Below are 25398 nucleotides of genomic sequence, written 5' to 3'. Positions count from 1 at the left end.
ATAGTCCCGCCCATGTGCGTGGACCCCGGAGCAATCAAAAATAATCTCTTACAGTGTCAAAAAATGCAGAAATGCATAGACACTTAAGAGAGAATTTAAAGACAGATAATGCAGCCAAAAAAGGCTACACTGTCCAGTACTTCAACTAGAAATTCCACCACAAAATCCACAAAACAGCAAAGCCTGTACAGATTTCCCTTGCTTAACAGCAAAACCCCTCAGGAATGATAGAGAGAAGAACCTGGACAGACAAGCCCCCTAGGCTGCCATTATGTGGCTTAAATAGGATACTGTGCCTTTAAGGAACCTTCCAGAACCTTCTCCCAGTATCCCAGAATGCATAGCAGGTCCAACTTAGTTTCAGTTCTTTTTTCCGGCTCCTGCAAGCAGGACCCTGGAGCATTGAGCTCTCCCTTTTCAAGGGTTTTGTTGGTGTTTTTTGCACTAAATTCGATTTTTGTGCTTTCAGAGTACTTTAGTGACTTTCTTCTTGGATTTCTGCACTCTTTTATTGTCAATAATGCCTGCATTATTTGATAAATGCCCGGAGTGCTCCAGGAAGAAGGCCAAATCAGACCCCCATGAGGTCTGTATCCTCTGCCTTCCCTCTTCCCACATCCCTGAGGAGTGTGTGATCTGTAGAGGCTTCTCTGGAAGGACCCTGAAGGACAGGAGAAAAATCAGACTTCAGGGACTTGAAGAAAGAAGATTGAAGGCTCGAGGTGGGTCAGGAGGGGCTCCTTCTGCCCATGCTGAGGCCTCTGGGGGGGCTCCCCAGGGGCAGGAAGTCCAGCTCTCGTCCAGATTCTCCGTCTGGGTCAGTTGCTCTGACCACGACGTCGAGAGGAAGGTCCACGGCCAGTTCCCGGTCTCCCCAGGACTCTGGGTTGAGAAAACGTCGCCCGTCGACGTCGAGGGACGTTTTCAGGCCGCCGTCGAAGCCGGTCTCGATTTCCTCGTCGTCGACGTCGGCGTCGAGTGGACGACATCGTAGGACCCGGCGTTTGCGCTCGCCGTTGAGGCGACACCGCCGTTCGCCGTCGAAGTCATCGCCGTCGAGGGGATCCTCGTCGTCGAGGTCGCCGTCGAGACGGAAGAGGTCTCCGGCGCCGAAGAAGTCGACGTCGAGACGGTCTAAGAGGTCGACGTCGAGACGGTCTAAGAGATCGACGTCGAGACGGTCTAAGAGGTCGACGTCGAGGCGATCTAAGAGGTCGAGGTCGCCGTCGAGACGCCACCGCTCGTCGTAGAGATTCCGCTGTTCCTCCATCTGGTCGGGGTCGACGTCGAGGCATAGACACCGGTCGCCGTCGAGGAGTGTGGAACGGTCGACGCCGAAGGGCAGATCGCCGTAGAAGGGCCCGCATTCGATGTCTGGGCACCGGTCTTCGGCGTCAGGAGGTCGTACGGACAGGCCCAGGACTGTGGGGGGCTCCCCTCAGTCTGGACATGGTGATGGCTCGCCGGGAACGGCGTATTCCGCGGTGTATACCCTGAAGAAGCCTACTCCGCCTCCTTTACCCAGGGGTCCGCCTCCGAGGGCTCCGACCCCTCCCCCGTTGCCTCCCCTGCCGGCTCCGAAGGTCCCGGTTACGCCTCCTCCACCGGTTCGGCCGAGATCGGTGTCGATACCCAAGTACCCGACACCCCCGAAGAAGACTCCTAAGTCGAAGGTTCCCCCGAAGCCTAAGGCGTCTGACCCGGAGAGGCCTACGGACAGGCCCAGGCCCAAGAGATCTAGGTCTCGCTCGGGTAAACGAGACAGATCTAGGAGTGGTCGCGGGTCTTCATCGAGATCCAGGCATCGCCATAGGAGGCATAGGTCCCGGTCCCGTTCTACCTCGGGGACCCGTTCCTACTCGCCAACGTTGTCTGATTCACCGGAGACGAGGGTGTCCCCAGTAGATGACATTGGTACGTTTCAGGAGGTTCTCCTGCGTGGGGCGGCGAAGTTGGGGATCAAGGTTACAGCTCCTACGCCTTCAACTTCGGTGATCTTTGAGACATTACATAAGAAGCACCTGTCTCGCCCCCTACTGCCTTTGGTGCCAGGGCTCCTTGAGCCTGCGGAACAGCTCTTCCTAACACCGGCGGTGGTGAAGTCTGCGCCCTCCAGGCTCATCAAGAAATACAGAGCTCCAGAGTCGGACCCAGCTTTCTTGAGAAAGGACCCGACACCGGACTCGGTGATCGTGACAGCGGCTCGGAAGCTCCATGCCACCTCCCCTGCCTCCACTGTGCCTCCTGATAAGGAGAGCCGCTGGATGGACTCGGCTGGACGGAAGGAGTGTGGGACGTCCTCCACAACGATGAAGGCCGCCAGTGACTCGGCTCGTTCCTCGCGACCGCAGAGAGGACTTCATGGAGATCGTCCAGGAGGGGATGCTGGTCTCTAACCAGGCCATTAGTGCCGCGGCAGATATCTCCCTGCTGTCCGCGCATGGATACTGCCACGGTATAAACCAGAGGCGCCATGCTTGGCTCAGGTTGACGTCCCTTAAGCCTGAAGCGCAACAACGTGTGGCGAATCTGCCGTTTTCCGGAGATACCCTCTTCGGGAAACACGCAGATGATGAAATGGCCAGGATGAAAGCCGAGGCTGAGACCCTGACGGCGGTGGGCCTGGAGAAGCCCAAGGAGAAGAAACCCTACCGCCAGTTCCAGCGACGGTTCAGGTCGCAGGGTCGAGGAAGGGGACAGTCTTCTGGGCAGCATCAGCAGCAGCCACAACAGCAGCAGTACAGAAGGCCCTTCCAGAAAAGCCAGGGGGGTAGAGGTAGCCAGCAGTCCTCTACCGCGACCAAGGGCCCGGCCGGGTCTCGACCCTGAGCGGTTACTTCCCCCTCGTCCGTTACCCGCTCCGGTGGGGGGAAGCGTTCAATTTTTTCTGGCAGAGTGGAGAAAAATTACTCAGGACAAGTGGGTGCTGAATATTGTTTGCAATGGATACATTCTTCGGTTCATCAGCCCTCCTCCATCGATCCCTCCGGTCAGCTCGCAGTTCCAGCTGCGCGAGCTCCAGGCGGAGGCAGACATCCTGCTGAGAAAAAGGGCGATAGAGGACGTACCTCTGTCACAAAGAGGAAGAGGTCTTTACTCTCGGTTCTTTCTCGTCCGCAAGAAGGACAAGAACGAGTTCAGGCCCATTCTGGACTTGCGACAGGCAAACAAGAGGATTCGCAGAGAAAAGTTTCGCATGCTGTCGTTGCATCAGATCTACCCTCAGCTGCAACGAGGAGATTGGATGTGTGCCATAGATCTACAGGATGCATACTTCCATGTGCCTATTGCAAGCAAACACAGGAAGTTTCTGCGCTTTCAAGTCGGCACCAATCACTATCAGTACACGGTGCTTCCCTTCGGGCTGAAGTCTGCACCCAGGACGTTCTCGAAGTGCATGGCAGTGGTAGCGGCACACCTGAGGAAGAACAAGGTGTTTGTCTACCCGTACCTGGACGATTGGTTGATCAAGGCCTCCTCCTTCTCGGAAGCTCAAGCACACTTCCAGAAGACGTGCGTTCTCTTGAACAAGCTGGGGTTGCACATCAACATGTCCAAGTCTGTTCCGACTCCGGTCCAGTGCATCCAGTACTTGGGAGCCTCCATCAATACGCTGTCAGCAAGCGTGTCTCCTTCGGAGGAGCGACGTTTATCACTCCTTCGGAAGGCTCAGGCTCTCATGTCTACTCCATCCACGACAGTGAGGACGGTGTCTTCTCTGCTGGGATCGATGGCCTCGTGTATCTTCCTGACGCCACATGCGCGGCTGCACATGAGACCGCTGCAGGAGTGCTTGGAGGATCAATGGGACCAGAGGAGAGGATCTTGGGACGACAAGATACGACTGTCTCTACATGCTCTTCAGTCTCTGAAGTGGTGGTGCTCGAAGGAGAATCTTCTCAGAGGGGTTCCCTTCCACAAGGACATTCCCACACAGACTATCGTGACGGATGCTTCTCTCCAGGGCTGTGGAGCGCACTCCGGAGACCTGCAGATTCAAGGGACGTGGTCCCAGACGGAGGCCACGTACCACATCAATTTCCTGGAACTCAGGGCTGTGCACTTGGCGCTGAAGGCTTTTCACCCGTCCTTTCAGACCAACTCTCTGCTTGTTTAGACAGACAACACGACAACGATGTATTACCTCAACAAGCAGGGGGGCTCGAGATCGCGCACTCTGTCGCAGGAGGCGCAGGCGATCTGGCACTGGCTTCTGGCTCGAGGACTGTCGATTACGGCCACCCACCTGCCAGGTGTGCAGAATGTTCAGGCAGACGAACTGAGCAGACTCATTCAGGAAAACCACAAATGGGTCCTAAGCGACGAAGTTCTGGGAGAAGTCTTCGCAAGGTGGGGGACTCCAGACGTAGATCTGTTCGCCACCGCCGAAAACAGAAAATGCCGAGGCTTCGCCTCCAGGTACTACCAGCCGGGGACGCTGGGGAACGCGTTATGGATCAACTGGTCGAACAGCTTTCTGTACGCTTTTCCACCAATTCCCCTGATTCCGGCGGTTCTCATCAAGCTGTCCCAATCCAGGGCGAGAATGATTCTGATTGCCCCGGAATGGCCCAGACAGTGGTGGTTCACGGACCTGCTTCACCGGTCTCTCCTTCCTCACATGAAGCTGCCGTGCAGGCCGGACCTTCTCACGAAGTTCGGGGGGCGGATGGTGCACCCCAACCTCTCGTCTTTGAGTTTGGCGGCATGGCTCCTGAAATAGTGCAATATGGCCATCTGAATCTCCCAGAGGATTGTATGGACATACTGAAGGAGGCTAAACGCCCTTCCACTAGGACTTCTTATGCTTACAAGTGGAAGAGGTTTTGCATCTGGTGCAAGTCTAAGAACTTTGACCCTACGACATGCAAGGAAGATGTCATCCTTCCATATCTACTGCATCTGGCGCAGTCAGGCCTTAATGTCCATTCCATTAAGGTTCATCTGGCTGCTTTGACTGCCTACAGGAAAGGCCCTTCACAGACTTCCTTCTTCCAGATCCCTGTGATCAAGGATTTTTTGGAAGGCTTGAAGAAAGTATTCCCTCCTGTCAGGCTTCCTTCGCCTTCGTGGGACTTGAATGTGGTGCTGTCCAGACTGATGAAGGAGCCTTTTGAACCTATTCATAAGGCTTTGTTGCAGCACCTGTCCTGGAAGGCGGCGTTCCTCGTGGCCATTACATCGGCCCGCAGGGTGAGTGAAATTCAGGCGTTGTGTTGCCAAGAACCTTATACTGTGTTTCATGCTGCTAAGGTTGTTATGCGTACTCACCCTAAGTTTCTTCCCAAGGTTGTTTCTGATTTTCATATCAATCAGACTATCACTTTGCCTACGTTCTTTCAGAATCCGTCATCTCCAGCGGAAAGGTCTTTACATTCCCTGGATGTGAGGAGGGTGCTGAAGTTTTATCTTGATAAGACTAAAGATATTCGTAGGTCAGACCAATTGTTCATTAATTATGGCTCAGTCAGGACAGGTCTTGCTACCTCTAAACAGTCCATCTCGAGGTGGATTGTGTCCTGCATACAATTGTGTTACTGCAAAGCTAATAAGACCTTAGGGGGTAAACCTAAGGCTCATTCCACCAGAGGCAAAGCTGCCACGACAGCTATGCTTCGTAATGTTCCCTTTGCAGAGATCTGCAAGGCGGCCACTTGGAAGTCGGTTCATACCTTTGCTAAGCATTACTGCCTGGACACTGATGCCAGGACAGACGCTCAGGTTGGGCAGGCTTCGCTGCGGAATCTGTTCGCACAATAGTGGCGTGATTTCATACTCTCCACCGCCGTTTGATGTGGGGATGGGCTTGCCATTCTATTCACTAGATTATGACTATACACAGAGATCCCCTACTACAGAAGGAGTAGTTTCTGTCCTGTAACTCCAGTTCTGTAGTAGGGGTATCTCTGTTATAGTTATAGTCATAAGCGCCCTCCCGCCTCCCCGGTGGAGATTTGTTCAGGTGCATAATGCTACAGGTCTGGCGTTTTTTACGCCTTCAAAAAGAACTGAAACTAAGTGGGACCTGCTATGCATTCTGGGATACTGGGAGAAGGTTCTGTAAGGTTCCTTAAAGGCACAGTATCCTATTTAAGCCACATAATGGCAGCCTATGGGGCTTGTCTGTCCAGGTTCTTCTCTCTATCATTCCTGAGGGTTTTTGCTGTTAAGCAAGGGAAATCTGTACAGGCTTTGCTGTTTTGTGGATTTTGTGGTGGAATTTCTAGTTGAAGTACTGGACAGTGTAGCCTTTTTTGGCTGCATTATCTGTCTTTAAATTCTCTCTTAAGTGTCTATGCATTTCTGCATTTTTTGACACTGTAAGAGATTATTTTTGATTGCTCCGGGGTCCACGCACATGGGCGGGACTATTCACTAGATTATGACTATAACAGAGATACCCCTACTACAGAACTGGAGTTACAGGACAGAAACTACTCCTTACTGCCACTGCAGGTGCAGAAAGTAGGTTTATCCATGCTTAAACTGACTACACATTAATAGATTGCTCCATATCCAAAAGGAGGTCTGTTGAGGCTTCTAGACCAAGAGTAGAAGTCAGTCTACTAGTATTGGGCTCAGAGGACATAACTAAGTTATGCTTTATACATGGATGCTGCAAAATGCCTTCCTAGGTGTGACTGATTCCGAATACCACAGGACCCACTATCAGTGTCAATTTTCTGCCCTAGCCTTCTTTTTAGAGGATTCATCCTTCAACAGGAGGCATTTTCGCTGATTAAGGGAATGGTTCTAGAGCAAGGTTTAAAACAAGATCCGGGATGACTAATCATACCAGATTTTTAGTGAAACGCCTTAGTACTTGATTTAAATTTGGAATACTTGTATATAAATGTATCTGTATGTAGCTGAGATGAATGACGATTCTAAAGAACTAAATCATTTAGTGAAATACAAGGTGATGGAATCTGAGCATGGCATTCCTTTAAGAAGCTGAACAGAACTGAAAACAACTCCTCTGGAAGAGGAGAAATGTATTCAGATGGGTAAAATTCCAGCCGTAAGTAAGACTGCAAAGTTGGGTAAGAAGGCTGAAGTTCAACCTCCACTACTGGATAAAGGGAGGATCTCGATAGCACTCATATGTGAAGACCTGCAGCCGTCTTACAATTTGTCCTCCTTATTCCACTCGCCTTTATTCTTGTACGTTTTTATGATGCAAGGAAAGAGCATCCAAGGCAGGGCCTGGTACAAAATACTGTTCTTTTACAATTCGAAGCAAGGACCAGTGAGAGGTTTGGATACTTACAGGCTACCTGGTGCAAGGGCACCAGACTGAGCAACACCAGGATGGGATTAGCATGGCCTTGGAGCAAGTCAGACCTACAATATGAAGGAAAGGCCTATGAAAGGCCTATGAACCTTCTTCGAGGGTTTAGACCACGACCTAGACCTACCCCCGGAATGCTCTGAGTCAAACCCATGATGTACACAAGCAGGCACAAGGCGTGAATAGGGCAGTCGTACAACAGTTCCTCTTGTTTTTTTTTACCAACAACTTTACTTGCAGGTCCATGCTAATGTAGGGTCTATCTCCTGAGTTCATGATTGAGGCCCACAGAATACAGAACGAGGTCCTTCCATCAGTACCACTAGTTGATGTTGAAATAAATACCATGCCTAGTCCCACATCCCTTTTAACAAGATGAGATGGTGGTTCCTACCACAAAGGCGATTTCCTCTTATGTCCCTGATACTTCTTTTTCCTTAACGAGAAAGGCTCCTTATTACCGACCTCTGTTAGCTTCCCACACAGAATGGACATGAACACACTGAATGGAAGTGCCCTATAGAAGACACACACAATTTGTATAGATCACCTGTCAAGAAGAAACCACCACCAGAAGCGTTTTCAGGTTGTACCCGTGCTGCAGGCATCCCCTACGAGTTTGGGGAAAAGGAGACCAAGCTCGACAAAGTGCATCACACACAAAACATACAGCAAAGGCTGCATCAGTGCAAGCCTTCCTCACTCGGACAATAGGTGCAGCACAATCACCATCAGTAAAAGCTTTAATAACATGCATGCGGGTACAGCACAGGCAGCAGGAGTGCATCTTGTCCTCGCGTAGAAAGAAAAAGTGCAGCACAGGCGCCAGGTAGTGCAGGTTTTACCCATGCATAAGCCTTTGAACTGCAAAGACAACAGCAAATAAAGCATCCCTGCATTAACTAACACACACACACACACCAACACACACACACACACTTGTGCAGCTATTACCTGTCCTCGGCCCCTGTCTGCACTGCCTTCCTCAATTTCTTTGATATATCTTTCTTAGTAACTGTGAAAGAGGGAACTTCAGCTTTGGATCTGGCAAAGATAACTTCGTGAGTATTTAATGCACCTGAAAGAATGAAAATAACTAGCTTGTAACCATGTTAGGCGTGGACTTTTCTTCTTCATGAGCGACAAACAACCAAGTGGGAATTATAGTGCCAGATAGTTAAGGGGCAACAAGTACTAACCATAGAAACTAGACATTATTGAGAATACTGAGAAAACCATGTGCAGAAGACCGCACAGGAACAACTTGAACACTACCAGTATTTTGAGCTGGTTGAACACCAGATAGCACTGTGTCACTTTGGTAGCATTGGTTCTGATGGATACTGGGTGCAAACTGCAGATTCTTTATTCTTGAAATATCCTAGCTTCAGCCTGGGACCCTAACTTATTATAATTGCTTCCACTGCACCAGGGCAACAATTAAGCCCCAGAATGTTGCACTCGTATTGTGCAAGGTTGACCAGGTGTGACGCCACCTAGTTTGGGGTATCAAATGTAAGTTCAGTTGCTTGGTGCATGACAGATTTTTAGGAAACCACATAAAATAAATGTTCATACCATAATTGTAGATGGAAGCAATTTACATAGTTAGTTGGTATCCTGCATATGTGAGCAGGGATGTGGCACTCCTGGACCGATGTTGGACATCTTGATGACTGTTAGGGGAAATGGAGAGGACTGCAAGGAGAGATTGAGGAACAAAGTATATACAGGAGAAACCCGGTTTTCCATCAAAACTCATGTTAGTATAGTGTAGTTTGGTCCACTAGTTATAAAGCACCCCATCCAGTGAGGCATCCAGGTGTTCTGCGACAGCTACTGGGCAGTATTGAAGAACAGCGCTGTATAAAGTTGTCATAACTTTAAACGCAACTAGCGAGGCAACACGTAGAAAATTGAGCTTTTGCAAGAATGGGTTTAAATGGGAATAACGATGATCTCATGCCATCATCCCATTCTCATGAATGAATTTGCATACTCTGCACTCTCACTCTAGTCTTACTTGAAGCCCACAGTAAAAGTCAATTACAGTGACTAAATGAGAGGCAGTAATGGCTCTCGCAATAGATGCCTTACGTTTCTCCTCCAAAAAGGGTGCAGATTGACAAGAATTTGCTGCTAGAAACCACAGTTCTTTGTTGAGTGGTTGTTTTTGGTTTGTTATGCCAGATTTTGTTTCCAAATGGTCAAAGAAGTCAACGAAGTTTATTACCTTTTGTAATATAGGAATACCACTGATGCCAGGCATCTTCTGGATATGTTATGTACCGAGTGTCGTCATTATGTGAGCCTATCCCTGTCATGAGCAGCTCTGTTTCTCTCTGTTCAAGGATAGAAATGTTGTGTCATACATGATGCTTGAAGTAAATTAACACCTAGTGAAGTTCCATAACATCGTTTAATGGATAATAATATTCTTTACCTTACAAAGATTCCTCATTAATATCCAACAAGCTCCCACAACGTATATGAAACCAATCATCTTCTAAACAAAGCGTATATCTGGCACTAGAGTAATGACATTAATGCTTTACATTTGAATGAATATGAAACCAAGTCGACCCGTTTCAACTCTTCCTCTGCATTCTTGAGACCATCGTCTTTAAGGACACAGCAATGGCCACTTTGACCTTGGCATAATGTGAAATTAATCCAGCTACTCTTACCTTCCACTCAGCATGCCTTGATGCAGAACACTATCCATAGGGACATTTTTCATTTTGTAACAGCCACACCCTTTGAAGCGTCGAAAGGAGTCTGTTACTCCTCTATTCATAAGACCTGAAATTTAAATGACCGGTTACTGTCTTTGTGCCCAACCTGTGCAGTCTACCAATTAGTTTTAATTGGTATATCCCAGGCAGGACGTGACGGTCGGCAACGGCCAAAGCTGCTGTGGTCCCCAGGTTGAAACGATTCTCCTGGGATGGCAGAAGCTTTGTGATCGGTACAGCAAACGCATGGAACTCCCTTCCAATGCTTATCAAAACCATGACGGACCTGCTAGCCTTCAGGAAAGCCCTGAAAACTTGGCTATTTAACACTGATTGAGGTTTTCTTCTAACTGTTAGCAAAGCTAGCGCCAAGACACCTCCGTGTATTTGTGCGCTCTAGAAGTCTATTTAACAAAGCATGGCAGTCAATTCCACACCGTATATGTATTCAGGAAGGAGAAAACTGGCAACTGAATAGATTGGTTAAAGTGACATTTCTTTATGACCTCTGGAAGAAAAAAACGGATTTATTCTAAAGAATATTTTGTCCTAAGAAAACAAAGAATATGAGAAAATACTACCACCAAGATGACCAAGATGACCCAAAGCCTAGTAATTTACACCACACCTAGGCAACTACTAACATACAGAAGCCACCAAATGTGCACAACCCTAGTTGAGAACCCACTAAGCTGTGACACCCGGTACTGGAGAAAGTATATTCACCATTCCTTTCCGACAGGAAAACTGCATGAATCTCATCAGGTTTCTTCAAAAAACACAATGTGGTGACATAAAATTCATATAGTTGGTTAAGTTACGAAGAAAGCAAGATAGAGGGCGGCTTTTAATTTATCTAAGTGCCTCGGACTACACTATCAGCAGAACCTTATCCATCTGCATACAAATGTCTTGTGCTCAGTCGCCTGCATTCGCAAATTAAGTCGCAAGGAATACTCTTTGAGGTATACGCTTGTTGCTGATGTTACAAGTTACAAGTTTTCATCCTGACAAGGCCAACTCAGAATTCTAAATCTGGTTCCATTAAACTGGGCAATAGTAACAAGTTATTTACAGTGGTTAGAAAAAACAGAAGTGTGGTATGAATGCTATATAAAGTAAGTTACCATTCGTAATTTACTCTGATAAACCTTAGTTAGCAATATCAACCTTTCAGATGCCCATCATGAATCTATAGGCTGCCGAGAGCTAGGTTCAACAACTGCCCTCTTCCGAGACAAAAGAAAGGTAAACACCGGTAGCCAGAACAACTTCACCCTTGCAGAGTACGTATGTCTAAAACACCCTTCATGACCAAATGTGAACCCATTCAAAGCCACCGGAAACATTATTGTACAGGATTTCAGAAAGCTATCTAAGACCATGTGTATAATTGAAAAAAGCAAGAGGGCATACATTAGACTGAACATCCAAGGTTCAGAATTGCATTCTTAGAGCACTCCTCCTTGGGCACTCATGAGAGAAAGACATGGGGCACTCTCTTCTGGTGAGTCACAAAAAGATCCACTAATGGATACCAACACATGCCAATAAGATTTAAGATAACATTTGCTTGAAACCTCCATTCCTGAGATAATGTCTGAAGCCTCCTGGGAGTAATCATTGAAACATTGCTCTGTTCTGTCAAATGAACCATATGATTAAACATACCTTTCAATAGTGTCCAAAGCCATAGCATCTTTGCTTCCTTGACCAGCTACAAGATGATGACTGTCCCACAGCGTTTGAGTGGGACACACTGACAATGTCATCGCCGCGCAGCGGGAGCGCCGTAGAAGCGCCGAAGAGGCGCCTAAGAGAAGCCAGTCCGCGCCCAGATCCCACGATCCCTGGCAACATGGCTGGTAACTTAATCACCTATGACTCCTCATCCTTGCACGGGTTAAGAACAGCTGTTAATCCTAAATGTCTGCACTCTATGCGCCCTCTGGGCATGAAGGCCAGTTGTAATTATTGCAATTGGGAACCACCATTTAAAACCATAGGGAGACATCCCACCTATAGCACATGGAGGATGCTCCTCCTCAACTGTAGATCGGTGCCCAAACACCATACAGAGCTGGACCTTCTAATAGAAGAGCACAAGCCTGATGTACTCTTTCTAACAGAGACTTGGCTTCATTTGGAAGCCGATCCAACCACAGTATGGGCAACCCCACAAGGCTATACTATAAAGAGATCTGATCGAAACACGGGCAGAGGAGGTAATCTAGCGATCATCTATAGAGAGCGGTACAAATGTCGTATTACCCCTACCACTACATCAGTCTGTGAGAGTTTGTTGTTTTCATTAGAACTATCCTCTACCGACACTTTTACAGGTCTTCTGGTTTATCGACCACCTGGAACGCTAGGTCAGTTTATTTCGAACATGGCTGACCTAGTCGCCAACCTAGTGCTCACCTCGGCGAATTTCACAGTGCTGGGCGATCTAAATTTGCATTTAGATGATCCACTTGTTCCCGCAGCCAACAGTCTTCGGCTGAGCTTTCAAGCGATTGATCTGGCTCAAAAGGGATTCCTTCCAACACATAATAAAGGTAATCTTTTAGATCATGTCTATAGCAATCTTGATAATATAAACACTGAATCGCCTGTGCCACTGCCCTGGACCGACCATTATCTGATACCCCTCACTTGGATAACAGGGAATTCCCCTCCCGTGCAAGAACCTAAAAAACACTGGGGTAGGAAATGGTCCAAACTTTCCTCCACCAAATGGGAATCGGCGCTTGCTGAACTTAAACCTCTGAAAGCCTCCAGTCCTGACACAGCCAGTACTAACTTTGATAACTGGATCCATAACTCCCTTGACTTAGTCCTCCCGAAGGAACCCCTGCACTCCATAAAAAGGCAAAAAGTAGCCCCCTGGTACACTCCCAGATTAAGAGACATGAAACAATCATGCCGTAAATTAGAAAGGATCTGGAGACAAGATCGCTCACAGCACAAGAAGGCAGACTATAGAGCAGCAATTAGGCTTTATAAAACGGAAATTAAGTCGGCTCAAGCCCAGTTCTACGAAACAAAAATTAACTTGGCCGCAAATGCTCCTAAGGAAATTTTTTTAATAGCCAAATCACTGATCTCCCCTCCCCCAGAACAAACGCCACTAGATGGGGCATTTGCCCGTTGCAATAATCTAGCAACTTTTTTTTTCCAGAAGATTCAGACCATCTATTCATCTTTTGCCTCTGATAGAACTGAATCTGATGCTGCTACAATAGTGAACCCCAGCACACTAGTCCCCTGTACGCTGGAAAAATTCACCCTTCTAGATTCTGTCTCCTTAGATAAAATAATTCCTAAAGTTACCTCAGGATCCCCTAGAGACCCAGCACCGCCACAGTTCCTTACCTCGGTCATTGATTCAATCCGTCCAGTTATTCTCGATGTTCTTAACACCACAATCATTTCAAGCACAGTTCCGACATCCTGGAAATGTGCAATGGTCAAGGCCCTCTTAAAAAATCCCAATCTGGACCAAAGCAATTTAGCTAATTTTCGCCCTATCTCCTTGTTACCCTGGATGAGCAAACTGCTAGAAAAGCACATTAATAACACCCTAGTGGATTATTTAGAATCCAACAATCTGCTATGTGCCTCCCAGACGGGATTCCGTCCACAACATGGGACTGAGACAGCTTTGCTGGCAGTGGCCGAAGAAACAAGAACTGTGCTGGACCAGGGAGGGAAAGCAGCCATTACACTATTAGATCTCAGTGCCGCGTTCGACACGGTTAACCATGCCACTTTATTACATCGACTCAATGGCATGGGAGTGTCGGGCGCGGCCTTGACATGGCTCACCTCCTTCCTGGACGAGCGCTTCTTTTAGGTGTTTGAAGGAGAGGCTGCACCACCAAGCAGGCACTCAGTTGTGGGGTTCCCCAGGGCTCCGCCCTGAGCCCCACACTTTTTAATGTCTACATGAGACCTTTAGCAGAGATAGTCCATCCATTCGGCGTTCAAATTGTCACCTACGCAGACGACACTCAGCTGGTGGTCTCACTGAACCAAGCTGAGGGGTCGTCTAGCACTCGGAGCCCATGTTTAGAGGCAGTGGCCAGATGGATGGAGTCCTCCTGCCTCAGACTAAACGGGGAAAAGACGGAAATTATGCTACTAGGCAACCCTTCACCTACCACTTTGGCCCCCATCTAGCCTACGTGTCTAGCCCCCCCCCCCCCTTCTCCCAAGCCTCAGATAAAAAGCCTGGGAGTTTGGCTAGACAAATCACTTGACTTCACTTTCCAGGCCACCAAAACCGCATCTACCCGTTTTGGGCTGATGAGAATGCTCCGGAAAGTTCTCCCTTTGCTTCCGTTCCAGGCGAGGAGAGTCATGGTTCAAGCCCTGATACTCTCTCGCCTGGATTACGGTAATGCTCTTTATCTGGGAGCTCCGGCGGCCGCGATCAACAAACTCCAGGTCACCCAAAACTGTGCGGCCCGACTGCTTTTCCAAATTCCACGCTGGCAGTCGGCCAAACCTGCTTTGAGGAAGCTACACTGGCTTCCAGTGGCAGCCAGGGTACAATTTAAAGCTATGTGCCTTGTCCAGAAAGCCATTCACAGAACAGGTCCAGCCATAATGTACCCTCTAGCCACTCCCTACCTTCCCCTCAGAGCTCTCTGCTCCAGTTCGTTACATCTGGCCACCACAACTAAGATAAACAAGGCTCGCTGGGGCGGTCGCTCATTCTCACACAATGCTACGAGAATATGGAATTCCCTCCCGCTTGACCTTAGAGAGAATAACAATCTGCTGACATTCAGAAAGCTTTTAAAAACTCACTTGTTTGGAAGAACCTGTTAGCACCCTATCCTGCCGCCTTTTGATTCCAGTTAAAGCGCTGCAAGGCCTCAGGGTAGACTACGCGCTATATAAAGAGAATTTTCATTTCATTTCATTTCAATGTCAATTTGATTAACCTGAGGTCCAACAAATAGAGGTGGACTTTCATTGTGACAATCAACTTTAGATTCTTCAAATATGCTCTCCATACCATAAGGGAGTCATTTGCCAGTGCCGATCTGACAACTCGGGAGGTTAAAATTCTAAACAGAGTTTCAACTGGCATCCTCCATGCCAGAGAAATCATTTTGCCTCTTGGTTAGAAGATTCATCAGACGTCTTTGATGTTGCCAACATGTAGTCCTTAATGACCACAGATGGGACTAATTTCACAATTCTGCTGGAGGTTAAAAAAGAAGGCAGAATACCATGAAATCTATCAGTTCCAAAGACGGTTAACCACTGAATTCCAGAGGGGTCTAGCATGAAAAGCTTTGTGCAGCAATACACTTGTTATCGTAACACCTTTTCTAGCAAGACTTCTTACAGGAGCCTAGAATTCTAGTAAGGATATTCATGCATTCACTACATGCGCATATGTGCAACCGCAACTAGCTTTGCCAGCACTTTAGTGAAAACTTGAGTGGTAGACACAAGACTAAAAGAAAATACCATGAATAGAAAGTGCTTGCCTTGTACTGCCATTTGCTGGTACTCTCGGTGCTGGTAAAATTGCTCAGAGAACCTATCTAGTTCCCCTTTTTCAGCACTTCAAGAATCTGTGCTAAATAAGACATCCTGAACTTTTCAATTCTCATATATAGACGTCTTTGATGTTGCCAACATGTAGTCCTTAATGACCACAGATGGGACTAATTTCACAGTTCTGCTGGAGGTTAAAAAAGAAGGCAGAATACCATGAAATCTATCAGTTCCAAAGACGGTTAACCACTGAATTCCAGAGGGGTCCAGCATGAAAAGCTTTGTGCAGCAATACACTTGTTATCGTAACACCTTTTCTAGCAAGACTTCTTACAGGAGCCTAGAATTCTAGTAAGGATATTCATGCATTCACTACATGCGCATATGTGCAACCGCAACTAGCTTTGCCAGCACTTTAGTGAAAACTTGAGTGGTAGACACAAGACTAAAAGAAAATACCATGAATAGAAAGTGCTTGCCTTGTACTGCCATTTGCTGGTACTCTCGGTGCTGGTAAAATTGCTCAGAGAACCTATCTAGTTCCCCTTTTTCAGCACTTCAAGAATCTGTGCTAAATAAGACATCCTGAACTTTTCAATTCTCATATATTTGCCAGGTGCCCTGAGATCCTATACAGGTCTCAATTACCAACCTTTTCATATGTTTTTCTATTCCACAGATTTATCTCTGTACAATCCTGCTTTTATGTATTTCAGTGGGTGGTGAGAATGGTGAGGGAAGAGTCTGAGGAAAATTCTATGATCTGGAGGCTGCACCCCTTTTTCAACATTTGAAGTACTCACTGGTGCAAGGTCGGCTTCTCCTAATCCAATAAAAAATCCATTTACCTGAACCCTTCTGTTGTAAAGTGTTGCAAGGGAATTATCAAGGTGAAGATCGGTAGGTCGCAAGATCAATTGGGATGGATGCATGAGTTACGTTCTGCCTACTTGCCCCCTGTCTCTGGCGGTTTTAGAAAAGGTTGACTTCAATCATACTTTGACTTTGTGGAATTATGTGTACGCAATAGAGAGGCAACACAAAGTAGAGTATGAAAAAAGACATTTGTCGAAAGCAGGACAGGACAAATAAATCTTTTGTGATTGCCTTTTTTGTTCATATTCTTCATCAAAGTATAAAAGCAAGCGCAGCCAACGCATTTTGCCTTATCACAGGCTTCCTCGGGCTGCATTATACAAGAATGCACGTTAGTTTATATAGAAACTTACTAATATCAACAATGTACATATGACAGGGAAAGCAACCGATAAGATCAAACAACTTAACATGTATCCATTGTACAAAACGTTAAGAGTGCTCACAACACAAGAAATGGAAAATTGGTTTAGTCAAAACACAAACAACAAAAATATTATGTACTTTTAACAATTGCATTCAACTCCGTTAATTTTTAGGGACTTAACATATATCATCAGCAAAATGTTCAAACGTAAGACAAAAACAGTAAGCTTTGCAAACATGTCTATCGGTTAAAGAAACATATTAATAGACATAATATGCAAGGACAGGCACTATGAATATATACATCAAAAGAGTAAAATCATAGTTTGATGCGTGAAATTTCCATCCTGAAAATTTGTCACCACCTGGACATTGGTCATTGGACAGTTGCGCTTCTATTCAAGAACACTTACCTGTCCTAAAAGTGCTTATTTTGGGGGTTCTAACATTTTGTACAATGGATGCATGTTAAATTGCAGCTCTGCTGAAGCCTGTGACAAGGCGAAAAGCATTGGCTGCGCTTCCTTGTATACTTTAATGAATAATAAGAATAAAAAAGACAATCACGAAGGATTTATTTGTCATGCTTTTCATCGATAAACTTCTTTTTTATACCCTCCTTTGTGTTGCCTCCCTATTAGGTACAAATGTTTCCAATGTTTGACCAATTTGTAGCTGGTCTTTAGAGGTGGGCAACTTTTGCTTTCATTTTGGTGACAACTAGAGGTGGTGCAGTAAATTGTCCCCTGGCAGCCGATATTTGTTCTGCGTTGGGGAATTGGCAGCATCGTCACATACCCTGGTGATGTATACAATGTATTAGTTATAGCATACAAACCTCACCGTCTCTCTGTATTGCTTTTCCAAAAGAAAGCCAACTTTGTCCTCAAGCAGTTTTTCAAAGGTAAGAACATATCTAAATGTTTTAACTGAACATTCAGAGAAAACCAAGACAGACTGGGTCAGGAATGGAGTCTTACTATTGAAGATTTGGTCCTCTTTCTTTCAGAGGAAGACAGGGACTTTGGACCATATTAAATAATCATCTTCACGCAAAAAGGCTTCTGTGCAGAGAGGATCTTCTTTACAACTTCGGAGGGTATATCCTGCATCAAAGCCATCGATCACTGAACTTGACGGGTTGGCTCCTGAACTCCTGTAACATCAACTCTGTAATCCCCCTCGATACAGAATAAACACTCTCAAGGAAGCTAGGAGTCTATCCAATAGGGGGATCTGTATGCTAAAAGTGAAAGTCATCCAGTATCTGGTGCATACAGAAGGTTACTCCACCCTTATTAAGTGACAAGGCGAAGCAGTACTCCACTACCTTTCATACTTGGCAAGTCAAACTAGCAGTTCTCTTTAATCAAGGTACATAAACATTGCACCCATTTCTGATTTTAGAAAATGTCCCTAGCAAACATATTTTTTCAGTGTGCCAGTGATAAACGGCTTGGTAGAAGGAATTAAAAAGTTGTTACCCCATTCTGGTAACATTCCTGGTCTATCAGGGAAATTAACAATATCCTCTGAAAGCTCATAAGTCCTCCATACGAGCCCATCTGCAAGGCTTCTTTATAGCATCTACTGTTGTTTTCGTCAGTTATCACCTTAGCATGTAGGGTTAGTGAAATTCAAGCATTATGCTCAGATGCACTTTACACAAGTTTCCATAGACCTACTGTAGATATATGCACACATCCATGGCTTCTTCCCAAGATAGTCTTAGACTTCCACATTAAGCAACCCATTTCATTACCAACATTCTTCCAGAACCACCCCTCTCCAACGGAACGATCCCTCCGTACACTAGACATGAGAAACGTTTTGGAATTTGATATTGATAAAATCAAAGAGGTGAACACGGAACCACAACCGCACAGCGGTGTAGGCTCTTTTCAACATTCATTCACCTGCCCTTTAACTCAAAGTTAATTGGGAGAGAGACTTAGAACACCGTCTTTATGACAACTATTAATTTAAATTCAACGAATACCTTAAAAAGTCTTCCAAATATAGTCTTCAGCAAATATTATGTTAACAATCGCACAGAGCCTAAATGTCCCCCCATCTGATCAACAAGCTACAATTTAAAGCGACATCATGCTGCCTCCAGTCCTGCAACATCGAAGCAGACTCTTACCATATAATGTGGGGCAACTTAGTTCTGGCACATTATCCAAGAGGTCATAAAGACTGTCACTGACAGAGAATGCTTCAATACTTCAGAAGCCTGCCTTTGGGGTCTTGCACCTCGTCCAAAACGAAGGAATGCAGGCACTGAATGTGCCTGCATTCCCTCGTTTCATATAGGCGAAATGTGCCATCACCATGCAATTGAAATCCCCTACAGGTCCGCACATGAAACATTGGGAGACCGATGCCAAAGGACTAGAAAAAGCAAGGCATTGCACAGGGGGGAGGTCCACGGCCTTCGTAAAATCCCAATCATCAGGGAATAGGACAAATTGTGTGCAGCCCTAGTGGAGATCAGAAATTATGACAATGCCCCCATGAGAAACAGGCTACACTGCCTCGGTCATCCCACACTCCCTCAAGTACCTAGTCACCCTTGAATGGAGATGTGATTATAAAAAAACAAAGCCCTGATGAGAATTCCACAACATTGTTATCAGACGCCCCTCATTACATTCATAAATCCGAAAGCAAACACAACTTTAATTGATGCTCACTCTACCAAAGGCAATGCATCTGCATCATGCAACTGCATCCCTGTTGGTATTCCCTATTGCTGAAATCTGCTCAGAATGCATAATATCAAGCAACGCTATTGTCTTGACTATGACTCGAGTGCTGGGACCCAACAGGCTCAGGCATCTTGGGGAAACCTCTTTGGAGAAAGCATTACTGTTTCTTTCTTTCCACCACTTTTTTAGGGGGTGGGCTTGTGATTCTATTCAGTGCTTTTAACTATCCAGGAAGATACTTTTCTTCGGTAACGTTTTTTTCTGGTGAAGACTCTACCTAGATGCAGATTCCTTACCGTAGAATATTCTCCAGGTGTCAGACTTGATCCAGAAACTCTTGAGCAGTACATCTCTGTGCGCCAGTAGGTGACATTGACTGTGTTGGAAGTGACGTGCATGGTGATCATATAGGTGCCACCGCGGCCAGAATGCAAAGCCACATTAGACTGAGTGTTAGGGTGAATAGCCTACTTCACCAGTGCAGGGAGGATAGGAGGGTCGATGAGGAATCTGCGGTTAGAGTCTCTATCAGCACAGGCGCTACTAACAGTAAGTAATGTGATTTTCTGATAGACTTCTAATGGCAAATTCATCACCTTAGAAGAGATACCCAAACAATGCCTCCCCGGAATTCGGTCTGCAAATGGCTCAAAGAAGGAAGTCCTGAAGAACTGAATGGGCAAAATGCCTATCTCAACAGACCTGACTGTCCAAGCAGCAGTGCTTCGTGTAGAGAGATGCCCATGTGGCAGACGTCCAGGGCAGGTACCCCACATGGTAATGCAGTAGTAGCAGCCTTGGTCCTGGTGGAATGGGCCCACAAGCCCTCAGGAGGTTCTTTCTTAGCTAATGTGTAGCAGATCTTGATACAGCGTACAAGATATCAAGAGATGGTCAGTGCTGCACTGCCTTGCCATTTTTCACTCCAGTGAACGCAATGAAGAGCTGGCAGTCCACCCAATAATGTTTGCTTCAATCAATGTAGAAAGAGACAGCTATCTTTAGGTGCAGGCGGTAGCGTCCCTCCTCCTCCTAAGAAGGATAAGGCAGAGCAAAAAATGTTGCCAGCGTGATGTACTGGCCGACATGGAAGTGAGTGACTACATTTGGCAGAAAGAGGCACATGTCTGAGGAACCAGTTTGTTTGGGTAAAAGCTGGTGTACAGAGGTTTAACTAACAGACAGTGAAGCAGACGTAACCCTCCTGACCATTGTAATGGCCCCCAAAATGCAGTTGTGAGAGTGAGTATCCTGAGTGGACAACTATGCAGAGGCTAAAATGGTGAGCCCATGAGGAATGTTAGGACCAAATTAAGATCGCATTGGGGCGTGATGAAAGGGGTAGGAGGAAACAAATGTTGCAAGCCCTTAACAAAATGAGTCACAGTGGGTGACTTAAAATATAAGGACTGATCCAGCGGCTGCAAAAAAGCTGATATGCCCGAAAGGTGACCTTTAACGGTGCCCTAGGCAAGGCCCTTCTCGGTGGTGGTGAACAGATCGACCATAGGTTCTCCCCATTCTCTGAAAAGACCTTGCACCACCTCTGGATGTAGACACCAATTGTGATCAGCAAAGGCATCAGCAGCTGAGCTTGTCTGCCCTGGCATTCAGGGATCCAGCCAGGTGCTGCACAACCAGGAAGATGTCCATTTGCTTTAGCCAGGTCCAGAGGTGCAGGGCCTCCTGGCACTCGGTCCACAAACTCACTCTACCCTGTTTGTTGCAAAACCACATGGCGGTGTTGTCGTCAGTGAACATCTGAACCAAGCATCTCTAGATGGAATGGATGAAGGCTTGCAATGCCAAGTGAATTGCCCTCAGGCTCATGAGGCTGATGTGCCGCGGGGACTCCACTAGCAACCAGAATCCTCAGATCTCCACCTCTCCCAAATGGCCTCTCCAACTAGGAAGGAAAGCATCAGTCATCACTGTCAATTCTGGGAGGACAAGGGAGAGGAGTTTGCCAAAGGTCCAATTGCTGTTCGAAATCTACCAATGCAGATCTTTTGCAGTTTCCCATGATGCTGCGCCCACTGTGACTAGAGGTCCCACTGCAGGGCCCACGTGCCATTGGGCATGTTGTACCAGCAGGATACAGGAGGCCATTATGCCCAGCAGGCTCAGAGTCAGTCACACTAAAATCCAGGACAGAGGTTGAAACATTAGGATCATAGCCAGAATGTCCAGGACTCTCCACTCCAGAGGATAGGGGCGGACCTGCACTGTATCCAGAATAGCTCCAATGAAAGGGAGCACATCTCGGACAGAGTCAGGTGTGATTTTGGCATGTTGACAGTGTATCCCAGCGAATGCTGGAGTTTCGCCGTAGACTAGAAGTGGGTGACTACTGCCTGGGGCGACCCCGCCTCCAGCAGCCAGCCGTCGAGATAGAAGAAGAGTGGAACCCCTGCCATCTGAGGGTGAGCTGCAACCACTGGCATCACTTTCGTGATCATCCATGGGGCACTGGTACGGCCGAAGGGGAGCACATCGAACTGGAAATTCACGTGGCGCACCGCAAACCTCCGGTAATGCCTGGAGGCTTGCAGGATAGGGATGTGAAAATATTTGTCCTGCAAGCCCAACACTACCATCAAGTCTCCAGGGTCCACAGCAGACAAGTCCTGTGCGAAGGTGAGCATTATGAATTTCTCTTTCTGCAGAAAGGCGTTGAGAGAGCACAGATCTAATATAGGACAAAGTCTCCTATGCTCTTTTTTGGCACCAGAAAGAAGTGGGAATAGTAATCACGTCTTACTTCTGGCTCTGGCAACCTCTCAAATTAATCTTTTGGCCAACTGAGCCTGCTCTTCCTGACTGAGTAAGAAGAGATGTTCCTCCGTTAGCTGTTCTGGTGATGACGGCATAGAGGGAGGGGTTTCCACAAATGGGAGGGTTTAACCCCGCTGCACAATTTGGAGCACCCAGTTGTCAGTAAGCGCCTCACTGAAGAAGAGCAAAGGCTCTTCAGAGCTCGCCCCTGGGTGAAGCACCTCCATCAAGTACATCGGTTTTGACTTTGACCACTGGCAGTTGTAGGTCAAGGACCTCCTCTGCCCTGTGCATCATGATTGTGAAGGATGCGCCTTTCTCCAAAACATGACCCAGAGGGGATAGCATGCCAGAGCCTGAGGAGGTGTCTAGGCTGCTGGTGTTACCCAGTACCAGTTCTCTTCCTAGTTAAGGCCAGTTCTCTTCCTGGTCAGGGTCATCCCCACAGTGCCATACACTTCTTCTTCATCACCCCCCTCAGTAAGGAAGGACCTGTCAAAAGGTGGCAAATCCTAGGGTGGATATGGCATGGGAGGCGCAGGTGTCGACATCGAGCAGCATTGGGGTGGCAAAGACTTGGAGTCAGAAATGTCCATGGGTTTGTCATCAAGCGGCACCGAGGGGGGCATGGTCACTTGTGGTGGCATCAGGGCGGATCCGGGTGCAGAACCAGTCGGCTCTGCAAGCATCGGGAGTCGAACCCACCAGTGGCAACCCAAACGGGGAACCTCATGGCTCCATGGGTTAACAAGGCATGCCAGAGGGAATTGGTGGCTAAAAGATGGTGTGCATGGCATCAGAAAATTCCTTTAACTGGGCAGGAGTCTCTCTGACTCCGGGGAACGTGGTGTGGCATGGAGCGGGCCCAGATGCCAGCTCCGCAGGTGCAGTGGGGGAGGGGAGCGGGTGTAGAAGCTAGAAGTTTAGATGGTGAAGCTGAAGAACGCTTCGACTTCTTGTGTTTCTTGTACTAACCCAACTTAGAGGAAGAAGTCTTAGAGCAGGAGTATGATCGCCGCGGGAACGGCTCCGAGACCGGCTGAAATGACGAGGGTCTTCTTTTGCCGCACCACCAGGAGCTGAATTGTCCACTTGCGAATCATCATGGGATGCATCGACTTGCACTTGGCGCGGTCCATTAAGTCATGGCCTGACCCCAGGCACCAAAGACAGACAATGTGAGGATCAGATACAGGCATCTGTCTGCGACATTCCACACACGGTTTAAACCTGGTAGGCTTGGTAGGACACATGTCCCTAGCACACGGGGAGTAATAGCTCAGAAAAAAGGTCAACAAAAAGGCAAAAAAGGTCAAAAGGTCAAAACGTTACAGAGGTAGCTCCGCAGATCTGCACTGTTGGATCGGAAAGAAAGGAACTGATGTTAGCTTGCAAGATTGCCACCTATATGTGCATTGTGCATGTCTCTACCGGTGCGGAGCCAATCAATGCCACCTACCAGCACCCATAGGTACTGTTCAACATTTCCCTGATACAATCTGACACCGCGTGGAGAGCAAAGAAAATAATTTCCATGCAATGCTGATGCAGGGGTAATTCATAAGGTGAGGAATCAAATGGTGAGGGATCCGTAGGCAGATGTATCCATCAGAAATGTACTTACATTTCAGTTGAGTTTGGTTACACAAGAATCTCTGTTGTGGTCTTAAGCCACCATGCTTCTATTCAATTGAAAGAACAAGCATTTGCAATGCAATAGGTCTCGCATTATTAAAGTTAGAGCTATTGGCATTGTAAATGGCAATGCCTTTTATTTATGTTTTTGTTTTTAAACATTTACAATGCTAATAGCTTAGGCCCTTCGCTGCGGGGGTAAGAGCTGTCAGCATGACCGTCAATCACAGAGAGAGTATCAAAGAGAGCAGCACTCGACAGAAAGTTAGTTTCGGTACCTGCAGGTCTGTGGAGTGATGCTGGGGAATAAAATATAATGTGCACTGTTTGTTTTAAATAGTTTCTTGTGCATGCATTTAGAAAGAATTACCTTTCAAGTTATATTGGCAAACAACTCTAATGCAGGTTACGATTTTCAATGCCATAGTGCTTCAGGATTGTGAATGTAAAAGCAGTAGAGGTAATAAAATGTAATACAGATCTTGCTTTACATTAATTTATGAAACAGTCACCGTATTTGGGATTTCTATTCTGGGAAAACAGCAACCTTTCCTTTGCAAAGTAATAGGTTTGCACATCTTACTATGCACGTCACCATATCAACTTAAGAAAAAATGATCTTGCCATCAAATGCCTGCTGAAGAGTCCACTGTACACCTTCAGAAGCAGTAGATTGGTTCCGCGCTCGTAAGTATGGTCTTAAACTATTTCTGGAGTTTCGTGTTGTATATTTGCAGGGAGACTCTGGTGTACAGATGGCTGAAGGCAGGCTGTGGCCACCGCGGGTCGTGGCAATTCAAGTTGGCCTCCAGGCCGCGATGTCTGTGGCCTACAGCTGGCTGAAGGCTGCGTGAGGCTTGAGCCTTGGTAATTCAAGTTGGCCCCCAGGCCTGCCTGCAGTGAAAGCCCATAGCTGCCAAGGTTTCAGATTTGTACGAGTGACATTTTTATAATTTCAGTGTAATTATGAGTGACATTTCAACGACTATGAGTGACACTTTGTCCCGAGGAAAATCAAGCAAGAAAGTGGAAGGAAACATAAATCTCACAAATTCTCCCCATTTTAGCAAGGAGAAACTCGAAGCTGATCAAACTGCTGCAAAGCCACAGAAATGGAAGGGCACTAAAATGAAGTGTTAATAAAAGTCAGCTGACGCGTGGACGCCGCCGCAGTCAGTCAGGCACTGAGCAGGCCTCAGGCTGACAGGCACACACACAGTCAGTCACAGCCAACAGCCAGTGTACTGTAGTGTATTATTTTGAAAAACTACCTTTAACCCATGAATATCCTAATTCGGCAACCCCGGCCGGCACACAACTACCTGCCCCGCAGCACAGATGAGCTGCATATATTCAAATTATCAGTGTCAGTCAAAACAGCTGATAAACGAACGCCGCAGATGGGCACCAGACATCATTGATTGTCAAGCCTGAGGCCGGCATACAGGTTATAGCCGGGAGCCAGAGCGCTATAATTATTTAAATAAAA

The 25398-nt window shown here is 46.9% G+C and overlaps 1 protein-coding gene across 6 annotated transcripts in view; it reads right to left on the bottom strand.

Moving 5' to 3' along the window:
- The window catches only part of TTLL5 (tubulin tyrosine ligase like 5), a 1026293-nt gene that overhangs the window by 7008 nt on the left and 993887 nt on the right, over positions 1-25398 (bottom strand). For 4 of the 6 annotated variants that reach the window (XM_078659927.1, XM_078659929.1, XM_078659932.1 and 1 more), the window contains one exon: positions 8246-8369. The exons of the other annotated variants lie outside the window; for them this stretch is intronic. In XM_078659927.1, the coding sequence (XP_078516053.1) occupies positions 8246-8369 (124 nt within the window). The remainder of the gene's footprint in view (positions 1-8245; positions 8370-25398) is intronic. 6 annotated transcript variants of the gene reach the window in all.

Source organism: Lissotriton helveticus, chromosome 9, assembly GCF_964261635.1.
Source record: "Lissotriton helveticus chromosome 9, aLisHel1.1, whole genome shotgun sequence".
NCBI lineage: Eukaryota > Metazoa > Chordata > Amphibia > Caudata > Salamandridae > Lissotriton > Lissotriton helveticus.
The sequence above is the reverse complement of the archived record's forward strand: the minus strand, read 5'-3'. Positions and strand labels throughout refer to the sequence as shown.